The sequence below is a fragment of the Electrona antarctica genome (genome assembly GCF_951216825.1).
Source record: "Electrona antarctica genome assembly, chromosome: 1".
Lineage (NCBI taxonomy): Eukaryota > Metazoa > Chordata > Actinopteri > Myctophiformes > Myctophidae > Electrona > Electrona antarctica.
The window spans coordinates 34,987,017-35,003,221 of record NC_136806.1 but is presented as its reverse complement, the minus strand read 5'-3'; the positions used below and the strand labels follow the sequence as shown (position 1 = coordinate 35,003,221).

Sequence of the window (16,205 nt, the reverse complement as noted above, 5' to 3'; positions counted from 1 at the left end):
CAATTGATTAATTGTCAAGTAAAATCTGCACGATTGTGACAGCCAGCCCCAAGTCCCAGCAGAGACCTCAGTCTGTCTCTCTCTCTTCTCCTCCCAGAGTTTGGAGAGCGAGGCTCCCAGACGGAGTCCAGAGCCGTCCGCTCCTGCCCCCTGCTGGCCTCACCAGGGAAGGATCTCCTTCCAGGACGTGGAGATGCGTTACCGTGACGACCTGCCTCTGGTGCTGAAGAAGCTTTCCTTTGACATCCAACCCGAGGAGATGGTCGGCATCGTGGGCCGCACCGGCTCAGGTGTGAATGAAGCGCCGCCACTAACGCCTTCCCATTCCTTCACGTTTTATGTTTCATGTCCAACTGGCCGCGTGAACTCTAGCATCCCTGTTCCAGGCATGTCACATTAGGCACGCATTCGCCGACAATGGCACATCCACAAACATGCGTCGTGAGCTTGTAGATCAGCTATTTTCGGCGAAGAGATACGATGTAGAGGGAAAAAAGGAGTATACAGTAAGTATTAGACCCTGATCAGCTGAAGTATATAGGGTTTAAGTGGTTAAGGTGAGCTTTATTTCTCACTGTATATGCAAAATAATACCAAGTACAGTAAAGAATAGTGCAAATCTTTTGTTTTCGTTCTTCAACATTGTAGCAGCGAACATAACAGTAAATAATAATATATTTATATAAATAAGTATGCACTATGCAATAAGTATGCACAGCGTAGTCATGGGTGGCACACCTTAATTGCGGTGGTGTTTCCCACTTCTAAAATATAATGCATTCTGTAAGAAAGGACTGTTTGTTTGTTTTTGTTTTTCTTTCCATTTTTTCCCTCACCATCTTCTCTAAATAAATGTAAAACTCTTCATCTCTGCATGGTGTTGACAGGGAAGTCATCTCTGGGCGTGGCTCTGTTCAGACTGGTGGAGCTGGCGGGCGGCTCCATTGTGGTGGATGGACTCAACATCGCCCACATGGGCCTAGAGGAGCTGCGCAGCAAGCTGGCCATCATTCCCCAGGAGCCCGTCCTCTTCATCGGCACCGTCAGGTTAGCACTCCACTGATGTGCACTGCTGGGAACTATACAAGTACATTTACTTAAGTACTTACATACAATTTTGAGGTCTTTGTACTTTACTTGAGTATGTCCAATTTCCACTAATTTTACTTCTACTCCATTACATCTTGTATGCAAATATTAGTGACTTTGTAGATTTTGATTATTATTACAAAACATACAGTACAATACATTAACCCTATACATTTCTGCCATTTATTACAAATAGCAGATCTACATGTTCACAATTGTGAACTTGTAGATTGGCTATTTTCAAAATATTTTTTTATACATTTTGAAATTGTAAAATGGGACATTCTGCAAATGACTACTTTTACTTTTGGTACTTTAAGCACATTTTGCTGCCAATTTTGTACTTTTACTCAAGTACATTCTTAATTCCGGACTTGATACTTTTACCTAATTAATAAATTGGAGTATTTTTTCCACCACTGCACTGATGACAACCACTGTGTGAAAAGAATTGATTGGCTAAGACGCCAGGAACGTGTGTCTGTAGGTTTTATGAATATTTAACATAAAACTAAATACTAACTACACTGGCTCCATTGGAAAACAGGTAAAAAAAATTCCAATTCCTGAAAAGTAGCAGCTTTGGATATACAAGGTTAGGTGTCCACCTGACAGAGATAATATTCTGTATATACAGCACATAATTCAAGATTTTGATTTGATTGATTTGATTTGAATGGTTCATAGACAGACCTTAAAATACAGCACTTGAGTAAACTGTACTTTGATACTTTCCACCATTGTTGTAACTTGTACATTGTTACTTAATTTACTTGGCACCAATTCCTATGTGTGCATTATTGATCCAGGTTAGCTGGATTAGCTGCTGTGGGAGAGCTAGGTGGGAGAGTTGTTGTTTTCTACAGATCATGATTCATGAATGTGAATTGTTTTCCAACAGGACCAATTTAGATCCATGGTCTCAATATTCTGATGCCCAGATATGGGAAGCACTGGAGAAGACCCATATTAAAGAGATGGTAGGTGGAATAATGGCTGAAAAATATCACATCTGCGTGATAATGTGATAATGTGTTTCCTTATAGGGTTGCGACACATTTTGGGTTGAGGTTGTGTGAAAATACCCGTTTTATTTAACCTTTCCTACAAACATTTATTTCTTTATTATTATTTTTCATATATATTTTTTCCAACATTTTTCTTTGGAAACTAGACAATTGACAAGCTCACAGTGCGTTGACGCGTTGTGAGCTTATTGATCGGCTATTTTCAGCTAAAGCTACAACAACAGACTATACACTTATATAGAGCCCTGAGGGACTCCAGTCAACCATAATAGTCTGGACCAGAAAGGGTTTGGGAACCCCTGGAGTAGTAGGAATGAGCACTGCTTGTTATAATAACCCCATTCACTCGTCTCCATGTCTCCACCATGCCACCCTCAGATCAGTCAGCTGCCACACTCCCTCCACTCCGAGGTGACAGAGAACGGAGAGAACTTTTCAGTTGGAGAGAGACAGTTGCTGTGCGTCGCCAGAGCCCTGCTGAGACACAGCAAGGTACCTGATGCTATTTGAACACATATGGATTCCACAAAACATCATTTTCAGATGTCTCACAATAACTTGGCTCCACCAAGAATTTGAGTTAAATTCTAGAACCCGGGAGAAGCAAAAAAATCACACGTGTGTGAAGTGAGGGGCGCTCTTATCATCATGCTGTACATCATCGTATATCATCACATTCCGGCCAATCACTTTTGGCGTCCTCACTTTTTTGTCCTCACTTTTTATCTTCACTTTTTAAGCCCTCAGCCAATCGAATCATCGCTATGAGGTACTACACAGACACACAAAGCTGGGCATAGGATCAAAAACATAGCCTAGTATCCACACAATTTAATGAATTCACATGGCACTGCTGTTCTAAGAGTCTGTGTGTGGCTTAACATTGCCACCCTATGGCTTACATTGTAACTTCACCTCAACTGGTTTGATAAGAGGCCAAATGTGGATCAATAATATGCATTATGGGCAGCCTGGGGTTGTTTTCCAATGTGTACAATACACTGTAATAGCATGATTGATCTTAAACAGGGCACGCGCGTGCACGTGTGTGTGTGTGTGTGTGTGTGTGTGCTGTTAAGTAGCTCTAGATTCGGACAGCAATCATTACTATAGTGTTTGTTCAGGGGTCTCCCCATCTCTCCAGCTCTTTAGCGAATACCAATTCTATCTGATCAGGAGAGAGAACAGGTTACACTAGGATAAACAAGTGACACTAAAAGTTATGCAACACAAAAGATGAGCATGCTAACATGGAACACACACACACACACACACACACACACACACACACACACACACACACACACACACACACACACACACACACACACACACACACACACACACACACACACACACACACACACACACACACACAATTATTTTAGTTCATTCATACCATGTACAGTAAGAACCCGCCCCCTCATTTCTAGATCCTGCTGTTGGATGAGGCGACAGCAGCCATTGACAATGAGACAGACCGCCTGATCCAGGAGACCATTCGTGATTCCTTTGGCAGCTGCACCACCCTCATCATCGCCCACCGCCTCAACACTGTGATGAGCTGCAACAGGGTCATGGTGCTGGACAACGGCCAGGTCTGTGTAAAAGTAACACTGGTTCCTAAATACAAGATACTCCCCTGTCGTACAAACTAATTCCCAAGTCAAATGGAACCCCCTCTGCTTTTCCATCCATCGCCTAAGTGATGGATCGAGTAAGACAGCACGTATTCAACTTCCATGGTCACTTGGCACTGGGGAGCAGAGCATTTGCAGTCTGAGTGAGGCTGAGGGCGAGTGTGGAACGTGAAGTGCATGCCAGTGACCTTGGTTAACATAAACTTGTCCAGGTTTTCTCTGCCATATACTTCAACATAGCCAGACACACCAAGGTCAATGTATTCCAGGCATTGAACCACTGCTGTTTACCACATGTTAACCACTTAACCACCTCCGATGCTTAGTTGATTATTGTCCCTCTACACCAAATCGCCGATCAGCTATTTTTTGGCGATTGTTCCCCAGAATAGGACTGCAAGGGTTCAAGTGGTTACGTCTTGTGCGTTGTTGCTTTTTTTGTTTTGTTTTTTATTATTTTTCAAAATGGGGATGCCATGTAGTTAAACTTCCAGTTGAATATTTGTTATAATTCAGATTCTTTATGCTGACATACATTTGTTTGATTGTCTTTATATCAACACAGATTTTGGAGTTTGACAGTCCTGCTGCGCTGCTGGCGGATGAAAATTCCAGATTCAGGGCCATGATAGAAGCGTCAGACACCGCACTGGAAACAAACCAGTGCTGAACCCGTGACAATATGGGAGAAAAATGGACGGCTACTGAGTTGCACAAACGTCCACCCAATCCTGCCATTGAGTGAAAGTGTCCTCTGGAAAAGAAAAAAACAATTATATATTTCTATAATACTGTATATGGCTACTGAGATTAATGATGTCTATTGATTTTAAAACCAAAGACTTTGTGGTGATCATGTTTCCAAGGCTGAAAAACGTGGTCGGACAAAACTAACTATGCAAAGAAGTACATGTTGGTCGTCTTTTCTTTGCAGCGGCATCACAATTTCACAAGTGTGTTTCTCGATTGCCAAAGGATTACCTTCAAGCAAGACAGAGCATTGGCTCTGACATCAGCACTTAATATTCTATGGATAATACATGGAAGTATGTTTGTTTACGGTGCTTCAAGGACTCCTACAGCAGCTATCTCCAGGATGTACTGTATGATAATCGACTCCCGTAGTCTCTGAATTTATTCATACAGTAGGTGTTTAACTGCTGGGACAGCGTGTGAATGTTGTGAGGTTATGACTTGGCCCGGTTTCCAAAGGACACCTCTTACACCATGGTGTAAGAGGTATGGTGTTGCACATGCTCAGTTGCCCTCTAGGCCGCACATGAAGCCTGTGAACATAGACATTCCGTGCATAGATGTGCCACGCAATGGTAGTAGGCCTCAGGTCTACCATTCTGAAATTTAATGTAATAATATTTGGACTGCTGGTCAGCTGACAGTAGGCTCTCTTCACTCTTAAAATGTTTTAATTTAATTTCTTTGATGCTGAAGTAGGCCTTAATATATATACGTTTTTATGTTTAAATGAGATGAAGAAAGTCACCACTCGCACCACACATTTCTCTGCGAATGGTTTTAATACTGCCACATGTCGACAGGTGTGTGTAGGCTAAAGAGGCTTTAGGGAAACAGGTTTGTGTATTCATGCAGGAGGCCTTACGTGCGCAATGAGGACAGGTATGGCTGTGCTCTAGTCTAGGTTGTTTATTTCTATGTTGTTGTGTTTGACAGTGTTTCCCAAAAAAGGACATAGTGTGTGATTGGCTGCCATGCAGCCGATTAGGCAACACACAGGCTTCATGTGCGGCCTAGAGGGCAACTGAGCATGTGCAACACCATACCTCTTACACCATGGTGTAAGAGGTGTCCTTTGGGAAACCGGGCCAATGGCTGGGTTTCCCAAACGCATATGGTGTAAGACTTGTAGTGCCGCACATGCTCAGATGCCCTCATAGGCCGCACACACAAGCCTGTGAACATAGACATTTCGTGCATAGATGTGCCACGCAATGGTAGGCCTCAGGCCTGAGGCCTGGTATGGTAGGCCTCAGGCCTGAGGTCTAACATTCTGAAATTTAATTTAATAATATTTGGACTGCTGGACAGCTCTCTTTACTCTTAAAAAATAATAATATATAATAAATATAATATATATTTATTATATTTCTGTGTGTATGTATATATATATATATAATATATATATATATATAAAAAATCACACCCGTGTGAACTGAGTGGTGTAATATAGCCTGTCTGACGTAATGAAATCATGTCTGACGTAATTAAATCACACCCGGGTGAACAGGGTGAACATAGCAACCATGCTCATTTTTTAAAATTAAATTTCAGAATGTTAGACCTGAGGCCTACCATACCAGGCCTCAGGCCTGAGGCCTACCATTGCGTGGCACATCTATGCACGAAATGTCTATGTTCACATGCTTCTGTGTGCGGCCTATGAGGGCATCTGAGCATGTGCGGCACTACAAGTCTTACACCTTATGCGAAACCCAGCCATTGGCAGTGCTGATCAATTATAGTTATACTCTATGGAAGTTTAGATTGGGGGTAAGTCCCTGGGACATACTAGTGTCATGTCCAGGGCGTGTTGTACATCAAGCTGCCTCACACTCCCAGAAACAGGAGATAGGCTCCTTATAGGCCTCATGGCTCAGCAAGGCTTACTTACTCTTACTCTATGGAGTAAGAGTAAATATGGAGCAGTGGCATTTAGAGTGTTGCAATGCTAACATTAATGATGAGTATCAGTCGAGAGAGACACAATACCTCCAAAACACCAGGTCATGGTACTAGTGAAGGTACCCATTCCACTGAGAATCAGTCTGAAATCACTGTCTGAAAACACTGAGTTTCCTCTTTTATACGCCTATTTGTTTGTTACATTAATGTGGTGTATTAATTTCTGCAGATGGAGTGTGTGACCAGCAGCCCTCCGCAGTTGCAAGTTGTTCTATTATAATGTAATGGAATGCATGTGTTTGTCATTTGAATGCAGTATTTCAAAATGGCACCTCTAAATATCAAATGCCGAAGTTTGAAATCTGCATATTTTTTTTAATCATGGCAATATCTGAAGTGTTCGAGTTCATGTTTTTATGTAGCAAAACAGTATCCTGCGGTGACATGATAACAGGTGAAATGATGGAACAAATGCTGTATATGGGGACCGTGAAGGAAATGGTACAGCTAAGCACCAAAGTTGAAATCCGCCTGGCCTGCCACAGTCTTCATAATATTGTTTAATAAAATGTAGGATTGTGAACACAGTAATATACTCAGTGATATTTTAGCCATGTGTAACTCTGAAACCGCACACATGTTAACCAAATGTTACATTTGTGTGCTTTCAGAGTTAAATTAATACTGAGGATTTTACCTGCCTTAGCCGATAATCCAACACTGATCAATCAAACAAAAATATGTGCAATATCTTTCTATTGCATCGATAGTCAAGATAGCTTTTGTACAAGACTTGAGATTGTAATTTCTGAATATATTTTTATTTGTAAATGTTTCATTTCTGTTTCAATAATTATTTTTCAATAAAGTATTTTTTATACAAGTCAATGCTCTAATGTTTGTGATCTTGTATATCATTTGTACAGTATAAAAGGGGAATGGAACTCTAGTGAGCAATCCTTTAATGTCATTTACAGGAAAACTAGGCTTGTATTCCCCTGTAAGAAAAGATTCAATTAAATGAAACAGGCTAGTCTCTCCCTTGGGCTAATAGATTTAGCAGTGTTTCTCAACCTTTTTTGGGCCAGTGGCCCCTATCCAATATCCAGGTACCTTACCTAGGCTACCGTGTCAGTATCATGGCCTGCCAGGGATGTCAGGCCCTGTCACATGATACTTAACCATTATTCTGACATAATCAGTATCATGGTCATTACCATGGGCCGGATATATTGTAGGCATGGGCACATCGGGGGGAAATGCCCTGACTGCCCCACCAAACATGATGGCATGCAAAAATCAAATTTTTTTAATATATTGCAAAGGGCTTATATGCCTATTTAAAACAATTTGAAACACTACGCTAGTACTAACCGCAACACCAGCAAAACCATTTCATCATCCAAAAAATAAAAAGTTCAGTCTGAACTCTGAATGTATTGTCACTGTCTGTATGTGACAATAAAGTTTATTCTGATTCCAACTAGCCCAGGGGTAACCAACCAGGGGTTCGGGAGCTACCAGTAGCTCGCACGAGCCATTCAAGTAGATCCCGGAGTGAGCGGGTGTCAGACTGACAGGCAGCCAGCCATCACTACCAATACACATAATGTGGATTTTGAATAGCTCACAGTGATGGCCCCAGACATGTGTATCGAGTCATCAACTGCAGAGTTTGTTTGTTCTCTTGTTTGATCGCTATCCGTTGTGAACTTGTGATGCACAACTAAAAACCCACAGAGCTAAACAGCCTCTCACTCACTACTATACCTACACAGGCAAGCAGTCTGACTATGGAAAAATACATTTGTCTTAATATTTTGGCATTGATTATCAGTATTTATTCTTATTTAAACTATAGTGTTTGTGTGCACATGCATTGAGCCTGTCAAAAAGTGTTTTTTTAAACATAGCCTATTTTAGTGGTAAATTATGGCTTACAATTGGGAATAAAATGGGCTCTTGTGCTTGAAAAGGTTGGTTACCACTGAACTAGCCTATATTGTTTACTTCAGGTAGGGAAACTCAGCTCTCAGAAAAATAAACACATCTCAATTAGCTTAACTAAGTATAGGCTACAGGTATATTTTAGAACCAACAGCAAGACATTGTGATGTGGAATGGATCAAGCACAATAATGAGAAAGGCAAGACTAAAAGTGTTCCTGGGAGCGTACCTAAAATACCCATCACTATGTTCCCCATGGTTCTATGTTCCCCACCCCACAAAAAAGGTTATTTGTTCCCCACTTAGAATAAACCTAAACCAGAAATATAACCTAGTAATTTTAGTAATTCTAGTAAGACAAAGTATTTTAGCAACTTAGTCTTACTTTTAGTAGCAAATTCAGATTTAAGCTCAGTCTTTGAACAATCCATTGAACTTTAGGCCTGCATAGGCTACTTAAACTATCTAGTCTTAGCCAACAAAAAATTAACACTGGCATAAACTAAAACATAATTGCTCAGACTCTTCTTCAACAAAGATTCTTCTTCTTCTGCAAACATTCTTTGTTCTGTACAAAACACTGAAGTCCTTAAAACCTAACGCTAACCCTAAACCCTAAGGTAAGTGGGGAACATAGAACCTGGGGAACATAGGGATGACCCTGTGTTCCTGCCTTGTGAAGATTGAACCTCATTGGCCATGAAACTTGATGAAAGCATTGTGCTCATTCACTCATATTTTGTAGCACATGTCCCATGGGATGGGTCCTGACTCCTGAGATAGCACAGATCTAGACAAATGCTCAAAGCATAGCGAATAACCTAGGCTGTGAGGTTTATGCCAAGTCTTACTTTACCTTCAGAGACAACACAGAATAACCTGTATTCCTAGATCAGGGGATCTCTCAAAGGGCACCTACGGACTAGCCTGGGTAAACCCACTCCCTCTGCAATGCAAATCTGGCGAGGGGGAGGGGTTTACCCAGGCTACCTATACGGACGGCTGCAATTCGAAACTGGCCCCCGTAAAATCTGAGTCCCCCCCCACCGCCCTCCCCCCCTTTTCCCCTCACTGTATAAGCTATGTCTCTTTTCCCTTTTTACCTCCTTTATGATGAATTCATGTTCTGTTCTTTGACTATATAGTAGTGTCTATCTGTACGTCTCTAAATGTTTTGATGAATTGAACATGGTGGACCCTCTTGTAAACAAGTGTAATGCTTAATTGGGTCGTCCACTCACAGTTAACAGTCTTTGTATTGAGTTTGTGCTTGAAATGTACTGTAATTCTGCAAACTGTTAATAAATATTTCAATCAATCAATCTGTGGTCCCTAGGGAGTTCGTGACCCCTAGGGGGTTCTCAGGGTTACTACAGGCGGTCCCCTAAAAATCTTTGTGTGATAGCTAGCCGAAACTTAGCCACAATTTGCAACTTTAGACTTTTTTTTAATAATGGGATGAATCTAGAGTTGCAATACCCATTGACTCCCAATTCATCCAATTTGCTTTTGCGATCTGCTTGTATTAAACGACGTTAAACTCATCAACATTGCAGCTCTAGCTATAGGGCCGGGCCACGCTTGAATGATCAATTATCAATTATCAATCTGCCAAGCTTTTGTTTCATAAAAATCCACCGTAGACAACATGTTATGAGCTACTTTCTGTCAAGACATTCTCTGCAGATGATTCTTTTTCTAATTGTAGGAGTTTGGAAGCACTCGTTTTTATTAACGGGTCGCGCTGCTGCCTCCTGCATTATGTGCAAATGCGAAACTTCCAATATCTCTCTCATATTAGGCTAAGGGGTCCTTTGACTGAAAAACGTTGAAGACCCCTAGTGTAGATTACTTCTGCAGCTAGGCCTGTATAGTGTATAATATATCCTGTGTGTTTGTGTGCGCGCCCGTGTGTGTGTGTGCGCGCGCACACCGTGTGTGTGTGTGCGCGCGCGCAATGGGCTGTGTGTTAACAACAACATTTTAATTTGTGTTAAATTGTTTATAAACGACAACAAAAAAATAACAGATTTTTGGCAACCGAGGTTCAATGTGGCTGTCTGTAGTGTACTCTGTAGCAGTGTGTAAAGTAAACTGTTTAAAACTCTTATTTTGAACGGAAGGGGCGTCCTGTCCGGAGCGGAAGCGGAAGCTGGATGGGTTGCTGGATGTGTTGCAGTAGCTCCTGCTTTGCTTTCTGGTAGTAGTAGTATAAGCTGTTCGGCTGTGATGCCGCTGGATGATGGCTGCTTTCGGGATCCTAAGTTACGAGCACCGGCCTCTCAAGCGGCCCCGTCTCGGTCCTCCGGACGTCTATCCTCAGGACCCGAAGCAGAAAGAGGTCAGAATGTACAGAATGTGTCGCCTAAAAAGGGCCTGGAAAGCGAGTTATTTAGCGACAGAACACATCGACTGTCTGTGTGGCACTCAGGCAGGCTGGGGCTGCGTAGCGAGAGGCCGTGCACAGAAGAAGAGCTAGCATTAAAATGCTAAGCTAGCCTGCATTACAACAACAATGAGCAGCACAGGCTGCTTGTCAGTCGGTGTGTAGCGTATTAGCATCGCGACATCACTTCCAAAACAACCACTTGGCTAGCTGTTTGTTTGCTGTGTTTGCTAGGTCTATCTAGGGGCTTTTAGCTGTGCCGTGTTGTTTAGTCGTGCGTGACTAACTAAGAGTAGTTTGATCTGTAAAAGGAAGATGCTATTAGTGAACTATCTATGGATTCTCTGCCACAGGTTTAAAGGGATCTTCGTGCTCTCGTGTTGTTAACCCTGATGTTAACTAGCTTAATGGAATCATCTAGATTAGAATGGACGCAAGTGTCCCTCTAGTCACAGTGTGGGGAAAAAAGGAAAACATTTAATACCCAACTTGAACTTAACCTTTGATACTGAGAGTTGGCGATTTTTCTTCTATTAGCATATATGTAAATGTGGTTGCTACCACGTAGTCATTTGCCATTTGGAGCGATACTTTGTCATAAATAGTCACTGGAAAGATCGCCCATACAAAAACAGAAATAGTTGCTATTACAGCTTCATTTCATTTGCCCAAACTAACTTGAAGAACCAGTAGAAAACCTCTAAAGAACCACACACAGGGGTTTGTGTGTTGTTAGATCAATATTGTTGTCACTGTCCATACTGGCGCTGGTACTGTGGTAGTACACAGAGCATTCAGTCATTTAAGGATAACAAATAAGACAACCACTTGGCTTTGTCAAACAAACTTGTGTTATAACAACAACACAACTTTCATTCTGACTTTCTTTGTTTGGAAATGGCTTGTTTGTGTTGGTGCGTTGTCGTCATGCATGGCTTACTGGCTTCATGGGCATCCGTTCTACAAAGCAGTGGTTCCCAAACTTTTTAGCCAAAGTGTTATAACAACACAACTTTAATTCGGACTTTCTTTGTTTGGAAATGGCTTGTTTGTGTTGGTGCGTTGTCGTCATGCATGGCTTACTGGCTTCATGGGCAAAACCAGTGATTCCCAAACTTTTTAGCCAAAGACCCAGAAGAGAAATGTGATGTTTACTAGTGAAAATAGCAGAAGCTCACAGTCACAACACGTTGCAAGCTTGCTGATATGCTATTTTCACTACTGCTTAGGGAATTTGTTCTTTATTTTGTTAATTAAATTATTATTTTTAAATGTTAATTCGTTTTCAACTCATGAAAATGCATGAAGTTTTGTGGAAATCTTTAGAACATCTTTTAAAATATAAATTAATGGTAAAATGTAGGAAATTGAAAATCCCACAAATGGGTCCCAGCCCAGTGTTTGGGAAACGGTGCTATAAACCAGTGACTCTTGTTGTTCCAGGATGAATTGACTGCTTTGAACGTGAAGCAAGGATTCAACAATCAACCGGCTGTATCTGGAGATGAACATGGCAGTGCAAAAAATGTCAACTTCAACCCTTCAAAGGTAAGCACTGAGCAGTGCTGTGCAGTCATACATGTTCCATTGCATGTTCTCTTTGCATGGCCTCTGGTTTTGTTTTGCCCCTAACACATCGCCTTGTTTACTCACATTGTTCCACAGATCAGTTCGAATTTCAGCAGCATCATTGCGGAAAAGCTGCGCTACAACACATTCCCAGACACAGGGAAACGGAAGCCACAGGTCAACCAAAAGGATAACTTCTGGCTCGTCACTGCAAGGTCACAGAGTTCCATCAACAACTGGTTCACAGACCTGGCTGGGACTAAACCCCTGACACAATTGGCAAAAAAGGTAAGGCCCCCAGCCCCTATTTACCAATCATGTGGCTTGGCTTTTGTCCACATGCACTTGCAATCTTATAGATTAGAAGTCAGGAAACAAGATCATGGGGGTATGCTGTGTACAACGCAGCTTTTGAATGATGCTTTCTATTGTTTTATGCTGTCCATGAAAAAATAATCATTAATTTTGACGTTGTGTATACGGTATATACAGTACATTGTGTCATTCATTGATTAACGTTAATCATTGCCATTGAAATCTATCTTTATGAAGGTGCCGATTTTCAGTAAAAAGGAGGAAGTGTTTGGCTACTTGGCCAAGTACATTGTTCCTGTGATGCGCTCAGCCTGGATGATCAAGATGACCTGTGCCTATCATGCTGCCATTACGGAAACAAAAGTCAAGAAAAGACATGTGATAGATCCCTGTATAGGTAAGCAACCACAGTTATTGGTACTACTGTTTTTAAGGAAACCTTGGATCAGTTTGTGGTGAAGTCTTGGTTAATAATGAGCCATTGTAAAACACTTGGGCTGTGTTCACTGCAATGGGGGGAGAGATAAGATTGTGTTAACTTAACTACACTGTGTGCACTGTGCAGCCATGCGCTAAAGTCCTATATACTCTACGCTTCCAAAATACATTTTGTGTGTGTGTGTGTGCGCGTGCGTGCATGGTGTCTGTCCACAGAATGGACCCAGATCATTACTAAGTACCTGTGGGAGCAGCTCCAGAAAGTGGCTGATTTCTACAGGCAGTCTCCCAGCCAGGGCTGCGGCTCCCCGCTGCCAGCCCCCCCTGCTGAGGTGGAGACGGCCATGAAGCAGTGGGAATACAACGAGAAGCTCGCTATGTTTATGTTTCAGGTCTGTTGAGTCGCTCCTGAGTCTATTATCTGTTTACTGGTGTAGCTTTATTATCCCTAAAACTCTCCCACGCCTACAGGTTTCAGAGCTACTCTGTGTCTTTTAAAAGAGAGCTTATCTTGTTTACATTTGTTGTTACAGGAAACAACAGGTGGTCCAGCAGTAAACACTGCAGGCAAAATATGCAGCTGACCAACTGGCCAACTGTATTTAACCGTTATTTCCCAAAGCCTAAGGGCAGCTAGCTACACACTAGCACTTGGTAAAGTGGTCAGGGAGTCGTCCAAACGTTAAGCATTTCACACTACACAAGTCTCTTTCTTGAAATCGGCAGTCATCATATCGCTGTGGTTTTCACACTATGATTGATCACCGGCAAGTGATCACACACTGCAAGATATTTCATAAGACTCATCGCCGAGAATAGAGCCCTGCAGTGGCAGCGGGGTACCGCGTTGTACCCACAGGTAACAATGCAAATCTTGGGGGCGCGGCCGGTATTTAAATAAGTTACTTGCGGTCAGGATTCGGGAACACTAAGGCCCCGCAAAATCCCGCACCGTGCTTTAGTAAGATATCAATATTATATTTACATTCAATCAGAGGGGACCATAATTTCCGTTACTGGGTAGCATACAGCATACAGGGTAGCATATAGCCTTGTGACTGTCTTTCTCTCCCCCCCTCTCCATCTCTCGTGTGTGCTCCACGTGTACAGCGCAGCATAAAGACAAACTATTTCTATGTCCAATTCCTCTCAAATACCCCCCCCCCCCCCTTGCATACACTCAATCACACTCTCATTCTGTTTTCTAATTTTATTTTTGGATCTCAATGGAAATAATGCAGGCTTATACAGGACTGGACGGTAATATTGGGGTAGCCTACTATGTGGGACTAAATGGCAAGATATGTTTTTGTTGTGGGCAGGAGCGACGGTCATGTCCAGCGACCCTCCCCTCGCCACCTGCTGTGTTCTCAATGGCTGTAGCACAGATTTGCTTGAGGCAGTGATTGCAAGCCCATTCATACTTCATGATGTCCAGTCGGCGACAAATGTCAAATCTGCTAGATATCTAGAAACGCTCGGGAAGGTATCACCGACCGCTATTGTCACGGCCGGACCTTCTCGCATTAAATCGAAACCTTGACAAGCAAAGTTTGATCTTGTGTCAGATCGGGGGTTTTGTCGGCGAGCGCCGAACAGCATAATCGGACCAAATATCTTGCAGTGTGTAGTAGCCATAACATAATATTAACTTGTGATTTATTTTCATTTCTTTGGCTTTGTTGTTACCAGGATGGTATGCTAGACAGACATGAGTTCCTGACATGGGTCTTGGAGTGTTTTGAGAAGGTCCGACCTGGCGAAGATGAACTTCTCCGGTTGCTACTGCCACTCCTGTTACAGGTATACAAATCGATTCATCCATCCATCACCTCCTCATCCATCACCTCCTCAACTGCTCACATAGTATGTGCCAGCATTTATTTATCCAGGGAATGTTAGCTCAGCAACTTCATCCTTTGGCTGCCTAAGCTGCCTTGCTCAAAGGTAGTGCTGAGCAAACCATGAAGGCAATTGAACAAGGAAGGAAAGTCACTGTCATGGCATTGGGGTTGGCCCCAAAGTCCATCGTGATGATCACATTTACTGCGAAACAACCTGATACTAATGGGCTGTAACGCTTGAAACCCACAGGGTGCACAAGCGCACTTTTAGGCTTTCCACATTGGAATCTGATTAGGTATATACAGTTTGTACAGCAAAAAAAACATGGAAACCGATTTTGGGGACTCAGATGTGAACCACATTGAAATGCGATTTCAAATCTGATTTCTAAAGGTGTGTCTCAGTCTGGATACGTGGAGACCGAAGCCTGATTTATACTTTATCGCAACAGTAACAGTGTTACTCACCCAAAAATGTCAGATCTACAAATTCCTGGTGTGGCAGCCACACTGTGAGCTAGTAGATCCTGGTGTGGCAGCCACACTGAGCTAGTAGATCCTGGTGTGGCAGCCACATTGTGAGCTAGTAGATGGACTATTGTTGCCATCTGAACAAAGCCTAACACGGATAGCCTTGTGACTGTCCCCCATTCCACAGTACTCGGGAGAGTTTGTTCAGTCGGCCTACCTGTCCAGGAGGCTGGCGTACTTCTGCACACGCCGTCTCAACCTGCTGCTTAGCGATGGGAGCATGGGCCCTGGCACGGGAGGACACCCAACCCACGGCATCTTGGCACAGCCGGGGAATGCCCTCCCGCCCACTCCGACCTCCCAGCCAGCGGGAGGGAACCAGCCCCAGACTCCATTCACTGACTTCTACATCTGCCCCCAGCACAGGCCTCTGGTGTTTGGACTCAGCTGCATGTTACAGGTATGACTCCTGCTTGAGACGTCCTCAGGGTTTAATATGTAAACAAGACTTACTGATAATGCAGGTGTCTGTTCCAGAATGATAAAATACTAGCAAGTCGAACGGTTCACGTTCGTCTGTCTGACTTGACACATCTAGTGCAGCGGTATGACCGAGAGAGTGCTATTGCTGTTTAGATCACTTTTCAGTGTGTTATGATAACCTGGTTAATAATGTTTTGTTTGGGATGTACATGAGACGAAAATTACGGAAATATTAACGCGATTCAGCTCGTAAAGCAATGGAGTATGGACATTACCGCGGGTGACTGCGAACAGATAAGTGCAAAAACTATTAACTTATTAGCTATATTGGCTACTT

At 42.6% G+C, this 16,205-nt stretch overlaps 2 protein-coding genes across 3 annotated transcripts in view; both read left to right on the top strand.

The window, feature by feature from the left end:
- The window catches only part of LOC306922571 (ATP-binding cassette sub-family C member 5), a 47,687-nt gene extending 42,229 nt beyond the window's left edge, over positions 1-5,458 (top strand). The window contains exons 24-29 of the mRNA XM_079500260.1: positions 98-290; positions 888-1,047; positions 1,991-2,069; positions 2,496-2,609; positions 3,551-3,715; positions 4,323-5,458. Of these exons, the coding sequence (XP_079356386.1) occupies positions 98-290; positions 888-1,047; positions 1,991-2,069; positions 2,496-2,609; positions 3,551-3,715; positions 4,323-4,427 (816 nt within the window). The 3' untranslated portion in view covers positions 4,428-5,458. The remainder of the gene's footprint in view (positions 1-97; positions 291-887; positions 1,048-1,990; positions 2,070-2,495; positions 2,610-3,550; positions 3,716-4,322) is intronic.
- A 5,057-nt stretch (positions 5,459-10,515) lies between these two features.
- The window catches only part of med12 (mediator complex subunit 12), a 40,388-nt gene continuing 34,698 nt past the window's right edge, over positions 10,516-16,205 (top strand). Inside the window, exons 1-7 of one of the 2 annotated variants that reach the window (XM_079508078.1) lie at positions 10,516-10,703; positions 12,192-12,296; positions 12,414-12,605; positions 12,870-13,029; positions 13,287-13,462; positions 14,763-14,873; positions 15,573-15,845. In XM_079508078.1, the coding sequence (XP_079364204.1) occupies positions 10,602-10,703; positions 12,192-12,296; positions 12,414-12,605; positions 12,870-13,029; positions 13,287-13,462; positions 14,763-14,873; positions 15,573-15,845 (1,119 nt within the window). In that variant the 5' untranslated portion in view covers positions 10,516-10,601. The remainder of the gene's footprint in view (positions 10,704-12,191; positions 12,297-12,413; positions 12,606-12,869; positions 13,030-13,286; positions 13,463-14,762; positions 14,874-15,572; positions 15,846-16,205) is intronic. The other variant, XM_079508077.1, reaches the window with a different exon arrangement.